This window comes from Oncorhynchus mykiss, chromosome 5 (assembly GCF_057628025.1).
Source record: "Oncorhynchus mykiss isolate SJ-2025 chromosome 5, ASM5762802v1, whole genome shotgun sequence".
NCBI classification, from domain to species: Eukaryota; Metazoa; Chordata; class Actinopteri; order Salmoniformes; family Salmonidae; genus Oncorhynchus; species Oncorhynchus mykiss.
Genome location: NC_143026.1, coordinates 34,827,028 through 34,842,416, shown reverse-complemented (window position 1 = coordinate 34,842,416; position 15,389 = coordinate 34,827,028). Strand labels below are relative to the sequence as shown.

At 41.0% G+C, this 15,389-nt stretch overlaps 1 protein-coding gene across 1 annotated transcript; it reads right to left on the bottom strand.

Annotated features, from left to right (window-relative positions):
- Positions 1-62: 62 nt before the first annotated feature.
- On the bottom strand, positions 63-15,147 carry adra1ab (adrenoceptor alpha 1Ab). The gene is made up of 3 exons (XM_021602552.3): positions 14,953-15,147; positions 8,729-10,091; positions 63-4,278 (listed from the first exon to the last, which is right to left on the bottom strand). Exons 2-3 carry the CDS (start codon positions 9,660-9,662, stop codon positions 3,713-3,715), a joined length of 1,500 nt encoding a protein of 499 aa, XP_021458227.3. The 5' UTR covers positions 9,663-10,091; positions 14,953-15,147; the 3' UTR covers positions 63-3,712.
- Between the last annotated feature and the right edge of the window lie 242 nt (positions 15,148-15,389).

Here is a 15,389-nt window from a genome sequence, read left to right as displayed (position 1 = left end):
AATGGGTTTCCTCTCTCCACTCCTCACCCTTGGTAATAGCGCATCACATGGCCAATGATCATGTTTGAGTTTATTGAGTTTATTTTATTTTTACAGGGACAGTGCACATTAATCAATGTTTCAAGTGACATATTTAAAAAAAAAAATTGTATTTAACTAGGCAAGGCAGTTAAGAACAAATTCTTATTTACAATGATGGCCTAGGAACAGTGGGTTAAATGCCAGGGATTTGATCTAGCAAACTTTCGGTTACTGGCCCAAAGCTCTAACCACTAGGCTACCTGCCGCCCTGACATTTGATTTGTGTGTAGTGTTTAAGTCTAGCCCTATAGTGCCCTGTATTAAGGTTACTGCACCCCCCTATATTAACAACAATATTAAAACCTTTGTGTAGGAAAGACCATATGAATATGAATAGTAAGGCTAAACATCCAAATCGGTCAAACAATTCCAAACAATTATACTGTGAATTACAGAGCATTCAGAAACATTACTGAATGTTCAATACTCTCCAAGGGGCCTCTTGCAAAGATACAGACGTCAATGTTGCCACTCTACTTATTCAGCTCATGTGGGACGGCATTGTAAGTAATAATTTGTTCTTAAACTGACTTGCCAAGTTAAATAAAGATTCAATAAAATAAATAAATGTAATGTAGGCCAGGTTTTCCCAAAGTCAGTCATGCCCCCGTGCACATTTTAGTTTTTGCTGTAGAACTACTCAGCTGATTCAAATAATCAAATCTTGATGATGAGTTGGCTACTTGAATCAGCTGTGTAGTGCTAGGGCAAAAACAAAAACGGCCCCGGACCGACTTTGGGAAATTGCTGTAGGCTCACCAAATCCCCACAGGACAAATGGTCTGCTCAGTCCTATGAGCGCAAGTACACTCTCATGACACAAGATGGCAGTATGTCCCCTAGTCTGTTCAAAGCAGTAAAATACCTATCCAGGTGTTGTCATCCTATTGTGTTGTTTTGTTTGGTATCATTTCATCTATTTTTATTGGATAATTGTTGTGTCATTTTTGAGTTGACCTTTTCCATACCACTTTAGAATCTGTTATCTGAATTAAAATCTCTCCTTCATTAACCAACCCTGGAACTGTGTGACTAACAACCGGACTGTGTGACTAACAACCAGACTGTGTGACAAACAACCGGACTGTGTGTGACTATTAACGAATGCTATGACCATTACAATCAATAAATATCTCAAGTTGTTTATTATTGGACCGATTGGATTAATGGGAATAAGTTGGAACCTCCCTGTATTTTGGTGTCTAACAAGTGGCTATATGGATATTTGAAGTCATAACATACTAAATAAACTGAGTGTACAAAGCATTACGGACACTTGCTCTTTCCATGACAAACTGACAAGGTGAATCCAGGTGAAAGCTATGATCCCTTATTGATGTCACTTGTTAAGTCCACTTCCATCAGTGTAGATGAAGGGGAGGGGGACAATTGAGACAATTGAGACATGGATTGTGTATATGTGGCATTCAGAGGGTGAATTGGCAAGATTAAATAATTAAGTGCCTTTGAACGGGGTCTGGTAGTAGGTGCCAGGCGCACCGGTTTGTGTCAAGAACTGCAACGCTGTTGGGTTTTTCACATTCAACAGTTTGCCGTGTGGATCAAGAATGGTCCACCACCCAAAGGACATCCAGCCAACTTGACACAACTGTGGGAAGCATTGGAGCCAACATCCCTGAGGAATACTTTCGACACCTTGTAGAGTCCATGCCCCGATGAATTGAGGCTGTTCTGAGGACAAAAGGGATGAGGGGGATGCAACTCAATATTAGGAAGGTGTTCCTAATGTTTGGAATACTATGTATTGACGGCTGACTAACAGCTAAAAAAGGCCATGCATTCCTGATTATAATTATTCATCACACAGGCAAAACAACAGGTGACATGTCTAATTTTCATTGGGGATTGGTGCAGATACAGTGAAATATTCAACTATGATTGGAGAGAGGCATAATAATAAATATTTTCTATATTTTACACAATTTCCATTGCATTTAAGATTGAAATGGGTTACACAGACTCTTACAGACTTTATCTTTACTGATCAATGAACTATAACATCCTACAATGCATAGCAGGTATTTGGCTCATTCTCTGGGTCTAGTGTGTCGGAGTATCTAGCTGTGCATGTTCTGCTATTTGAGTAGGTAAAGAAAGAGACCACTGTCACAAGACACAAGCATACACACCAGCAGCACAGTAGCTACTTTACATAGTCAGAGCCGAGCACGCGTTACATTTTTCAGTACAAAGCACCGTGAAAACTGCACATGATGGTAAGCTTGTCATAAATATTGTCCAAAAAAAGGTAGCAGTATGGACGGTAAATTGAACCTATGTCTGGACATCATCCTCAAATAATAATCTTCGGTGACCAGAAAGCACATTTTCATTCAGTCTCTGTCAAGTTTAGGTAGGTTACTTTCTAAATGGAATCTGTTACAGTTACTAGTTACCTGTCCAAAATTGTAATCAGTAATATAACTTTGCAATTACCCAAACTCAGTAACGTAATCTGATTACTTTCAGGTACTTTTGGATTACTTTCCCCTTAAGAGACATCAGAACAAGACAAAACGGATCCATCAAACACATTTGGTGTGTCATCATAGTGGTCCTAAACTTGTGTTCAGACTCAGTTGGAATTATCTTAAACTTGTTCCTTTTTATCAATGCTCAATTGAATGTCAGAGGAAGGCCCTAAAAATTGCCAAAGACTCCAGCCACACTAGTCATAGACTGTTCTCTCTGCTACCACATGGCAAGCAGGACTGGAGTGCCAAGTCTAGTTCCAAAAGGCATCTTAACAGCTTCTACCGTCAAGCTAATCAAATGGCTACCCAGACTATTTGCATTGACCCCGCTACTTGCTGTTTATAGTCTATGCAATGTCACTTTACCCCTACCTACACGTACATATTACCTCAATTACTTCGACTAACGTCTACCCCCGCACATTGACTTGGTACTGGTAGCCCCTGTATATAGCCTCCTTATTGTTACTCTTGTAATTTTTTAACTTTAGTTTATTTAGTCAATATTTTCTTAATTCTTATTTTTCTTAAAACTGCATTGTTGGTTAATTAAGGGCTTGTAAGTAAGCATTTCACAGTTAGGTCTACACCTGTTGTATTCGGCGCATGTGACAAATTAAATTTGATTTTATTTTGATTTGAGAAAACAGAAAGGTATCATAATGTATTTTTTCGCAAACAGCCTTTCTGAATTTAAAAGTAATCCAAGAAGTAATCTAGTTTTTCTAAAGTATCTGTAATCTGATTACAATATTTTAGCTGGTAACATAATTGATTGCAGTTACATGTAATCAGCTACTCCCCAACTCTGGTCTCTTTACTGACTCAGTACTCTTTATTCAGTTTCAGTACTGACACTGTGTATCCTTTTGATTCATACTGTACATACATCTACAGTGAAGCACATACAGTACAGTACATCTCTACCTTCAGGTGTGTTACAGTATCTTCTTCAGTGGGTGTACTCTCTCCCATTTCCCAAAACATGAAGACACATCAGCTTTATGTCAATAGCTGTACTGACTGATTCCAGCAGGTCTCGAGAGAGATGTCTTAACTTCATGCCAATAAGTACCACATCTTTTCCCAGAACTTGGGGGAAATTTTAATTACCCAGAATCCTTTAGTGTTCCCAGTCAGACAGCCTCCCCTCTTGCTCCCAGGGAGTGGCAATGGACTTTCGTTTGACATGTAGCACCAGGGGCTGAGGGGCTCAGGCAAGCAGCACCCTGTTGGGACGGGTTCTCCCCCGCTGCAAAACACCACACCTTCAGCAGGCTTTTACTGTGGACCCGGGTACTTTGGGTATGGCCTGGCACCCCCACCGAGGAAGATGAGCCAGAGAAGGTCCTCCAGCAGCCTGAGGAGGAGTCGTGAGAGGCTGAGGAGGAGGCATGAGAGGCTGGGGAGGCGGCTCGGCGTGGCTGGGTAGGGGGGGTGGAGGAGGAGGAGGCGTGAGGCTGGGATCTAAAAAGAGACGATGGACCAGGACTGGGACTATAGGAAGGAGCAAACCCCAGAAACTTGGAGCTCCTGCCACCCTGTCTGAGGCAGCGTCCATGCAGAACGTTGAGGAAGGCCCTCTGGAACTCCTGGCTGAAGCAGGGATAGATAATGGGGTTGATACAGCTGTTGAGGTAGCCCAGCCAGAAGGTGATCTTAAATATGGTGTCAGATGGCCTGTACGATGGGAATATGGAGCCTGTGGAAAGAACACAGACAGAAATCACACACAAACGGATCTGTCAATATAGCAAGTACAGTAGTTCACAACGTCTACATGAATCATGAATCATTTGCATTTCCTATTGACCCTTATCTGTATTGAATACAGCAAGAGGATGAGCAGAGGCAGCTCAGACATTCTGGTGTTCACCGTGTACTTACTTCAAGGTTATCTGATAAGATGTATGGAAGGCCAACATACACTACCAGACAAAAGTTTTAGAATACTTACTCATTCAAGGGTTTTTCTTTATTTTACTATTTTCTACATCGTAGAATAATAGTGAAGACATCAAAATTATGAAATAACACATATGCAATCATGTAGTAACCCAAAAAGTGTGAAACAAATCAAAATACATTTTATATTTGAGATTCTTCAAATAGCCATCCTTTGCCTTGATGACAGCTTTGCACATTCTTGGCATTATCTTAAACAGCTTCACCTGGAATGCTTTTCCAACATTCTTGAAGGAGTTCCCACATATGCTGAGCACTTGTTGGCTGCTTTTCCTTTACCCTGCAGTCCAACTCATCCCAAACCATCTCAATTGGGTTGAGGTCAGATGATTGTGGAGGCCAGGTCATCTGATGCAGCACTCCATCACTCTCCTTATTGGTCAAATAGCCCTTACACAGCCTGAAGGTGTGTTGGGTCATTGTCCTGTTGAAAAACAAATGATAGTCCCACTAAGTGCAAACCAGATGGGATGGCATATCACTGCAGAATGCTGTGGTACCAATGCTGGTTAAGTGTGCCTTGAATTCCAAATAAATCACAGTGTCACCAGCAAAGCACCCCCACACCGTCACACCTCCTCCTCCATGCTTCATGGTGGGAACCACACATGCGGAGATCATCCGTTCACCTACTCTGCGTCTCACAAAGACATGGCAGTTGGAACCAAAAATCACGAATTTATACTAATCAGACCAAAGGACAGATATCCACCAGTCTAATGTTCATTGCTCATGTTTCTTGGCCCAAGCAAGTGTCACGAACCGGCTCAAAGCCCGTAACAAAAGGGAGACAACGTGGAGATAAGGCGTAACAAAATATACATTTATTAACTAAAGCAACTAAGGAAAATATACAATGGTGTCTCTTCTTGTGAAGAAGACTCTTCACAAGTCTCTTCTTATTATTGTTGTCGTTTAGTAGTGGTTACTATTCAGCAATTTGACAATGAAGGCCTGATTCACGCAGTCTCCTCTGAATAGTTGATGTTGAGATGTGTCTGTTACTTGAACTCTGTTAAGCATTTATTTGGGCTGCAATTTATGAGGCTGGTAACTCTAATGAACTTATCCTCTGCAGCAGAGGTAACTCTGGGACTTCCATTCCTGTGGTGGACCTCATGAGAGCCAGTTTCATCATATCGCCTGATGGTATTTGCGACTGCACTTGAAGAAACTTTCAAAGTTCTTGAATTGTTCCATATTGACTGACCTTCATGTCTTAAAGTAATGATGGATTGTCGTTTCTCCTTGCTTATTTGCACTGTTCTTGCCATAATAAGGACTTGATCTATTACCAAAAAGGGCTTTCTTCTGTATACCCCCCCTACATTGTCACAACACAACTGATTGGCTCAAACACATTAAGGAAAGAAATTCCACAAATTAACCTTTAAGAAGGCAGACCTGTTCATTTAAATGCATTCCAGGTGACTACCTCATGATGCTGGTTAAGACAATGCCAAGAGTGTGCAAAGCCCGTCATCAAGGAAAAGGGTGGCTATTTCAAGAATCTCAAATTCAAAATATATATTGATTTGTTTATTAACACTTATTTGGTTACTACATGATTGAATGTCCAACCTTTTGATCTGTAGTGTACCTGTATCTCTCTATCTGAAGAGCTTTGTCTCTAAAGGTCTAAAACATTCAACTCTTTCATTCCTATAGTCTGAGAATCTCAGGGGCATTAGCTTTGACATAGAATATTGGGCTCGCAGGTCTGAAGTTCTGTTTCTATTGAAATGCATGACTCCAGTAATTCTTTGCTGCCTTGGAAAGATGAAGGGTGATTGTGGGGCGCCGGCTTACTGCGCACAACATCATGCCCTTTATGGTTGTTGTTTATAATGGCTTTGGAATAAAAGAATGAATAGTGTTTTTGTTCATTTCATTTCTTCCCTGAAGTATAACCCTATTCGGTTTAGCACTGGTATTTCATTTGCTCTGCTTCTCCATGGCAGTAATTGAATTCCTGATGTACAACTAAAGAAAACAGACAAGTATACGGAGCATTCAAGAGGGGAGACCAGGGTCGTAGACTCTGTTGTTATGTATACAATGAAAAACAAATAAATCAAAAGGCTATTCCAACATCGGACTCATTGAATTTCCATCAAGAAATTGTGTATAAATGAATTCTAAAGTAGGATTAGAAGTGCACAGAATCTGAATAGATTCAGCTACACTTCCCAAGACCAAAGGATGTGTATTCGGGAACCAGACCATCAGCAGGCCTTTTGATAATCTGTTAATTTACAGTAAATTAGTTCAACCCTAATCTCCATATAATCTTGAATTACAGATCTGTCGGATCCTCAATCAAGGATTTTAAAGTCTGCATAGCCATTTTTTGGCATTTCATTAATCACATTCTCACAGGCTTGTGGGGGTATTAACGATGTTGATGACAGCTGTGAGGCAACGTTGGGTTTGACTGTACATCTATCATCACATGATCATATGTACTGAGTGGACAAAAACATGTTTTTTTAGTTTTTTTTTACCCTCAATTCGTCAGGGCATGGACTCTACGAGGTGTCGAAAGCGGTCTACAGGGATGCTGGCCCATGTTGACTCCAATGCTTCCCACAGTTGTGTCAAGTTGGCTGGATGTCCTTTGGGTGGCGGACCATTCTGTGGAAACTGTTGAGCGTGAAAAATCCAGCAGCATTACAGTTCTTGACACAAACTGTTGCACCTGGCACCTACTACCATACCCTGTTCAAAGGCACTTAAATATTTTGTCTTGCCCATTCACCCTCTGAATGGCACACAATCCACGTCTCAATTGTCTCAAGGCTTAAAAATCCTTCTTAAACCTGTCTCCTGCCCTTCATCTACACTGATTGAAGTGGATTTAACAAGTAACATCAATAAGGGATCATTGCTTTCACCTGGATTCACCTGGTCAGTCTACATCATGGAAAGAGCAGGTGTTCTTAAGGTTTTGTACACTCAGTGTATAGCTCTTATCTTTCAAATCACTGAACAGTTGTTATACATGACTCATCCCATGGCTAAGCTAACACCAGTGATTTTGGAGCTGAATTTCTATAATAGAGCATTTATAGCATTTGTTTACGGCTCCTAACATTGTTTTTGGTGCACTGAAGCAGGAAATATGCAGAAAATAGGTCCTGTGGCTTATTCCCTCTTTCAGTCTCAAAAGCATTCATTTCCATTACATTTCGTGCTTTTCCATTGAGAGGTTAAGATTTACATTTCACAGTTCAATAGAGTTGAGTGGTGGGGTTGATTTTTAAGAGATTTGGAAGGGAAGCTTCCCTGACTAGAAAATGACACATTGTGAGTCAGGCATTGGCAATCACATTCTATCCAGTAAGGGGGCTTTATATGCTGCTATGGGAAATCAGTTCTAGGGATTATTTTCTTGAGAAAAATGCAAAATCATTCAGTGATGTTATTCTAGTGATGGGGGGGGGGGGGGGGGGGGAATCTATACAGTAGAGTATCGCAAGATTCTTTTTGCCGATATTATAATATATTCTATGACTCCAAGTATCTACAAAAAAAAAAGAGGTAGGTAGTTAACATTAGCTAGCGCTAGTCGGCTGTACAGATGTATGATCGTAATTTAATCTCCCTGTTGCAGGAGAACTTTCCAGGACACCTAAATGTTGTAGTGTATTTGAAGTTAAAAAGGCTTATGAAGTTTGTGATTTTCATTTTGAAATTTCAGACTTGATTTTCCCTTACGTATCAATTTCAAATCTCAGGCATTTCTTCTTCTCTGGCTTCATTCATCTTCTTTTTAAAGGGTGAGCAAACGTGTTATTAGCACCTTTATTTCCATGACTGATCAAAACTTGTTTTCTCATGACTCTCTCTTGTCCCGCTGCAGCAGACATGGTGAGCAATATGTTTGGAATATCAAATTGCATAAAATCGTAGTATCGGATCGCAATACATATAGAATTGTGAGAATCGTATCGGCACCTTAGTATTGTGATAATATTGTATTGTGAGGTCCCTGGCAATTCCCAGCTCTATGTTACTCCCTATGATACTGCTATTCAACATTTGATTAGACTTGTTTTTCATATTAAAAGTCTCTGTATCTGCTTTCATTTTCATATCGCATTCACTTTCTCATTTCCATGCAATTCAAAACAAAGGCAGGTAGCAGCACATAGGGAGAGCAAGGAAAGGCATTGTGGGATACCCACCAATGGGCATAACCAGGAAGAAGGGCAGCCAGCAGAGAACGAAGCAGCCAACCACAATGCCCAGAGTCTTGGCTGCCCTCTTCTCTCGGGAGAATTTCAGCAGGTGCATGAGGGCGAAGGTGGTGCGTCTCCGCCTCATGATGCATTTCTCTCCCTCCTCCTCTTGCCCCTCTGGCTTAGCAGGGGCATTTCCCCGATGAATCCTCAGTGTCACTCCCTCTCCCTCCGTATGCATCCCCCCCTCCCTCTTCCTTCCCTCCCTCAGGTCTCGAGTCTTCCGCTTGGCCACCACATACACCTTGCAATACATGGCCAGGATGACAGCTAGTGGCACATAGAACGACCCCAGGGCAGAGAAAATAGCATAACCCGGTTCCTCTGTGATCCGGCACTCAGTCTCGTCCTCTGGGTCGGGCTCCTTCCAGCCGAAGAGTGGACCTACGGATATGGCTGCCGAGAGGCCCCAGAGAGCTGCCACTGCGACCAGGCCGCGCCGCCCAGTGGCCATGGCAGGGTAGTGCAGCGGGTAGCTGACTGCTAGGTAGCGGTCAACAGAGATGACACACAGGCTGAGGATAGAGGCAGTGCAGCAGAGAACATCCAGGGCGGCCCAGGCACTGCAGAAAGACCGGCCAAACACCCAGCGGCCTAGGACCTCCGAGGTGGCAGAGAACGGCAACACGGTGGAGCTCAGGAGCAGGTCTGCCGCCGCAAGGTTGGCGATGAAGTAGTGTGTGACGGAGCGTAGGTGGTGGTGGCACACCACAGACAGGATAACCAGGATGTTACCGAGAACCCCGAAGATGACAAACACCCCCATCACCAGGCCCAGGGTCACCGCCTTAGTGATATCCACCTCAGCGAAGGAGGAGGAACTGCAGTTGGGACAGCTTTCTGACACAGGGAACGTGATGTTCTCATCTGAGGGAACCATTTTGGGTTTATTTACGGTTCATTCACTAGTTGAATGTCTTTGGGATTGACTGTCATGTTTGGTTAAATGCAAACTTCCGCACCGGCATTGGGAGTCCACCATTTGTATTTGCCCTTCTTGTGACTCAGGACTGGAGAAGTTTGTACCTTTTCAATCACAGATCTTTCATGCTAGGAGGCATGAGCCCTTGCCAATGCCTGCATAAATCACATGTCTTTGGCAGTAACATTAAAAACACTGACAGGTCAGGATAGTGAATCTTCAGCACTGCCACTGCTTGTTGCGCCATCTGTCTTTGGAGTTTGGCTGCAGGGCTTTCTGGGTCATAAAGTCAAGATCCGATATGTTTATGGTGTCTCTTTCACGATGGGACTGAAATGGCATGATAGAAACTTGCTGGAGGGATGTTTTCATTGAACAGAAGTCCCACTAAAAACACAGTAGAAAGAGAGCAGTTAATAAAAAAGCCATCCCGCAGGCTCCATCCCTGTTTTACAGAATGGCAAAAGCTAAATGTAGTCACTGTTGCAAATAAGACTGAATAAGCCTGAGACTGAGTAAGCATTCGTCATAGTACAAACACATGCCAGGCATCCATTACATTAAAGGATATTCAACATTTTGATAATAATCCTAGATAAAACCACAACACAGCAATATATATATATATATATACATAAGATGATGGGCGTGCTGTAAATATGCATTAGACTACCAAATATATTCTTCCTCAAGAGTGAGCTTCTCTGTAAAGATTTCCTCACTTCACACATCATTACAATGCCGCCAGAGTAAACAAGAGGTCCCGCTTCAAGAAACATAGCATTTTCTATTTACTTTTCATCCAAACAACATTACTGAAATGTATCTGTCGATTCACCTCCTGATACATAAAACCATTGACTTCAAACAGCAGCTCCACTGACACAGAATCATTGGTAGTCAAGACATAAGTTATGAGGGAAACCAACAAAGCATAGAGGTTATGAAAATAAATAGATATATAAAACAAAAGCACATTTTCATAAATCAGGCAACAACATGTGCTGGTCTCTGTAACGGGCTGTGTGTGAGTACTGAGACAGGCTAATTTTCACACACAGCTCCCTATAGTTACTCAGCAGCTAGATGACAGGCCAGGGATTGAACTGTACAGAGGGCAGTGCATTAAAGTTCTGAAGGGCAGCGGACTGATAATTCCACTCAATACCACTCTGGGTGTACGTGTTGGAGATTTTGCATGTCATTGGATGAGATAAATGTTGGTGTAGCAGGAAAGGGGATAGTGATAGAGCCATTGCAATGCAATGCCGGTCAAATGGTCCAGCAGGATCAAAGACAAGCAAAGAGATGGGTTGTTATGCCAGGTTCAGTAATATGGAATGAGTATTGTCATTTTTCTTTGAGCTGTTGGACTTAATAAGTGTCCGGTTATGACAGTTCGGGGAGTTGGTACAGTATGCCTGCCTGCTCCTTAGTTTGGCGCCCGATTTGGGGGTTGGCAAAAGAAGCCTGAGAGGTGGGCCAATAAGAGGTTGTTTTGATGCCCAGAAGGTTTGATATGAGATTTTTTTTTTAAAGAACTGGCTGGGGATCTAAAGCTGGCTGTGCCTTAGATGGATGATTACATGACCATACGTATGGGAGACCTAACCTACCTCTAGGTGTGTGTATGACTCATTATGACTCAACACGAGGATGACTGTCATGATCATGAAGCAGTCTGTAGAGCAATACATAATATTGGTGTATCCACAATGTACCCTTACATATACAGTACAGTATATTTAAAGGACTGGAGTTAAAACAGCAAAAGGACAGCTAAACATTCAAAGACAGTTGATGTACAGTAAAGATGATTGATTAACCCGAGACCCACAAAACACTAAAGACCATTCAATGTAATCTCTACTCACTAGAGAAATGCAACCTTATTTCTTCAGGGACTTCAGGGCACCACTTCAACCAAAGACCACAGAAACGTCTAGTTGTGTCCAATTCATTGCTCACAGTCGCAACATTTCTTCAGTTATCTTATTACTTGTGAACTTCCAATACATTTCATAAGGCTGTCACATATTGCTGAATTCTCTTGTGCTATAGTAAGATTAGAAGATAGCATTGAGCTGGTCTCAGAGCATCTCGCATTATTCTTTACATAAATCCAGGTTAGCTAGCTGGCTAATGTTTGCTGGGTTAGGGTTAAGGTTAGGGTTAGGGTTAAGTTTAGGAGTTAGGTTAAATGTTTAAGGTTAGAGTTAAGGTTAGGGGAAGGGTTAGCTAAAAAGGTTACATTTAGGGTTTGCTAACATGCTAAGAAGTTGCAAAGTAGCTAAAAAGTAGTAGGTAGCTGGAAAGCTGCTAATTAGCTAAAATGCTAAAGTTGTCTGTGATGAGATTCGAACTCGGAATAGGTCTCATGGGTAGTAGCCTACAACTGCAAAGTTTTTTTTTAGGACAATCAATTTACTGTTGGATGAATACATGGCTACTAGCGGCAGATTAGCGATCTAGTTATGTGTTTTAAGTTTCCACTTCCTCAGGTGTTAAACCCCAATATAAATGTGCATAAAGATGTAATTCATCTCGATTGAAGAAAAAAAATCTGGAAATGATGAAGTCCTAAAACATAGCAACTAAAGTCTAATTGTTAAACCAACATTCCTGATAATCACTGGATCAGGTTGCATAGCAAAATATTTTGAACCATGCATTCCTGCTTGGAAGTGTTCGATGAAAAAATTTATTTCTTGAATACCTCAGTAGTTGAAATATTAGACTTCTTCATAAAGCACTTTGAATGACTTTATAAGATGATTAGTCATGACTTGGGTCCAACCAAATCATGGGCTGGTGCCACCAGCTGTAAAAGTAAGTGGCACCAGTGACACCAGGGAAAAATGTTAGTCTGGAGCCCTGTGATATTAATAATAGTGTTGATTCAGGGGAACACATATGAAAGGCACTACTTTGCAATATAGCATTATAGCCTAAGTCGCTTGGCTTTTATAACGTATAAGGCTTAAGCGGACAGGCAGATAGACAGAAGAACAAGAGGAAGCACAGAGTGACAGCAGAGAAGATGCTGAGACAGAAGACAGCGCAATAGGAGGCAAACAAAATGGCTAGAGCAGAGTTGTATCTCCAGTGGTGTTTTTACATGTTGTATTTGTTTTAGTTGAAGGCGCACTGTGACGTGGGCTGGTGTGGATAAAATGCCAGGGCCGAATTCTTGTCCCAGTCCGCCCCTGCTTGTATGTCAGCAATCTATATCTTGAAGTCCTAATCAGTATGACTCTTTGTGAAGCAGGATATCAAACTCTGCTAGACAGCTAATGCTGACCTCAGCTGGGGCAACCTCAATCTCTAAATAATTATCCTTAGATACTACCAGAAAATACATCATATATCATTTGTATCATTTGAGTGCCAGTCTGTTCGATCATGTTAACTCTTTGTCACTCATAGTCATGTCAAATGTTTGACATGAGAACAGAAACAGACTGGCACTGCACCCAGGCTTCATAGAATTTAAAGTTATGATCATGGAAGTTATTATTATAGGCCTACATTTCATTTTCCTGTGGCCATATGTTGTTTTGTCAGCTTCCTTTGTCCAGGCCAGCCTAATGATAAATGATCCCCATGCTATAAATGCATATTCAGCAATCTTCATTTATACTAAGCGTCTAAGTGCACGCACCTGGCACTTACGAAACACTTGGCAAGTCACTTTTTGGTGCTCTTTAAACTGTTTGGAGGCATATTTCCTTTGTTCTGTAGCCTACTACTTTGTCTTTGATGCAAGGTGAAATACACTGCTCAAAAAAATAAAGGGAACACTTAAACAACACAATGTAACTCCAAGTCAATCACACTTCTGTGAAATCAAACTGTCCACTTAGGAAGCAACACTGATTGACAATAAATGTCACATGCTGTTGTGCAAATGGAATAGACAACAGGTGGAAATGATAGGCAATTAGCAAGACACCCCCAATAAAGGAGTGATTCTGCAGGTTGTGACCACAGACCACTTCTCAGTTCCTATGCTTCCTGGCTGATGTTTTGGTCACTTTAAATGCTGCCGGTGCTTTCACTCTAGTGGTAGCATGAGACGGAGTCTACAACCCACATTTCATTGGAATTACATGGAAACAACATTGATTCAATCAGTGTGTGCCTAGTGGGTTTGAACTTTCATTGATTGGGATTGTTATCATTGATTTGACAGATTTTCCCACTTTAGTCTCCATAAAGAAAAATATTAGCATGTCAAACAAGCATCAGGTGTTTTGATATTCTGCACATGCCTATCAGTGAATATTGCAGCCTTAATATACTGCATTTACACAGGCAGCCCAATTCTGATATTTTGCCCAAATATTGGCAAAAGAGCTGATCTTACTGGTCAAAAAAACAATTAGTGGAAAAAGATCAGAATTAGGCTGCCTGTGTAAATGTAGCCTGAGACTATTGTGTGCACAAACAATGGTTTGAGTTATTCAGTGCTATTGAAAAATAACTGTTTTGGTGATGCCACCAAAGCTTTCTCATAGCACAGGAAGTCCTCATAGGTGACTGATTGTCTTGTAGAAATATTACATATTGCATTTTTTTATGGTACATTATAATTGATTGATTTATTGCATGTTTTGAGGAGCAATTGTGAAACAAATTCCACATATAGGAGGAGTAAGCAAAGTGATGTGCTTCTTAGGCAGTGTTCTGATTGTTTATAGTCTACTAATGTCATGCCTATCTCATGGCATTTTCAAAGGTTTTTGATTGGCTATTTGTAAAAGTCTCACATTTCTTTGAATTTTAATTGAAAGCAAGTAGATGTGAAATGATGCAGGACATTTGAAAATGCAAATGACTGAGGGCAGACCATGCATTCCAATTATAGTCAACAGTTCTCATTACATTTCCTCTCAAACTGTTAAAAGAAAAAAATTAAAGTTATAACTTCTTTCAATAATAATTTACATGTTACAATATAATAGACAAAAAGTAGACACATTTAGTAGACAAAAAGGACAGCATAATTATTAAACATGAATAAGTAGGCTATAGACATAATTAAAGCAAATGATAGGTACATTACTTTTAATTTATTTATCTGAGACTAGTCTCTGCACTAGTCTCAAATATCCAATAGGTACAGGCAAATGTTGAATTTAGTTAGAAATAACGGAGTTGACTCACATTCCCACCAGCTCGTTTTGAATAAGAATTCAACAACAATATTTCATCAAATTCATTTCATGCAAAAATGGGAACGGCTTACCTTGTTATCCCTAAATGCCTCCCAAACGAGTACCGTTCTTTGACAGTACAAGTATGATCAAAGCAAATGTATTTTTCGTATGGACTGGACAAACTATTCAGACGGTAGGCTATTTATGGCTGTTATGTCGAGACGCACACACCCGGTGTAGCTCCCTGAGGAATCTGTCTGCTGCTGCTACCCTCAGAGAAATGCACCAGCTAGAGACGCGCTTCACCTGATATTCAACACTGTGTGAGACAACACCCTCCTTTCTTTCCCACCCCTACTCTCCACCACCCAACATCTCCTTTTCACATTTCATAGTCCACAGTCAGTAGCATAGGCTATTTAACCTTTATTTTATCAGGGAGTCATACTGAGACCAAGGTGTCTTTTACAGATGTGCCTTGGATTACATAAATTACAGAAAATACACATCAATATAAATACTAAAT

Bases quoted from the DNA above. Each gene is read 5' to 3' on its own strand.
- adra1ab (XM_021602552.3), bottom strand. From the start codon at position 9,662: ATGGTTCCCTCAGATGAGAACATCACGTTCCCTGTGTCAGAAAGCTGT. The intron at 4,279-8,728 runs GTGGGTATCCCA...TTCTTTCCACAG, and splicing joins CTTCCTGGTTATGCCCATTG to GCTCCATATTCCCATCGTAC.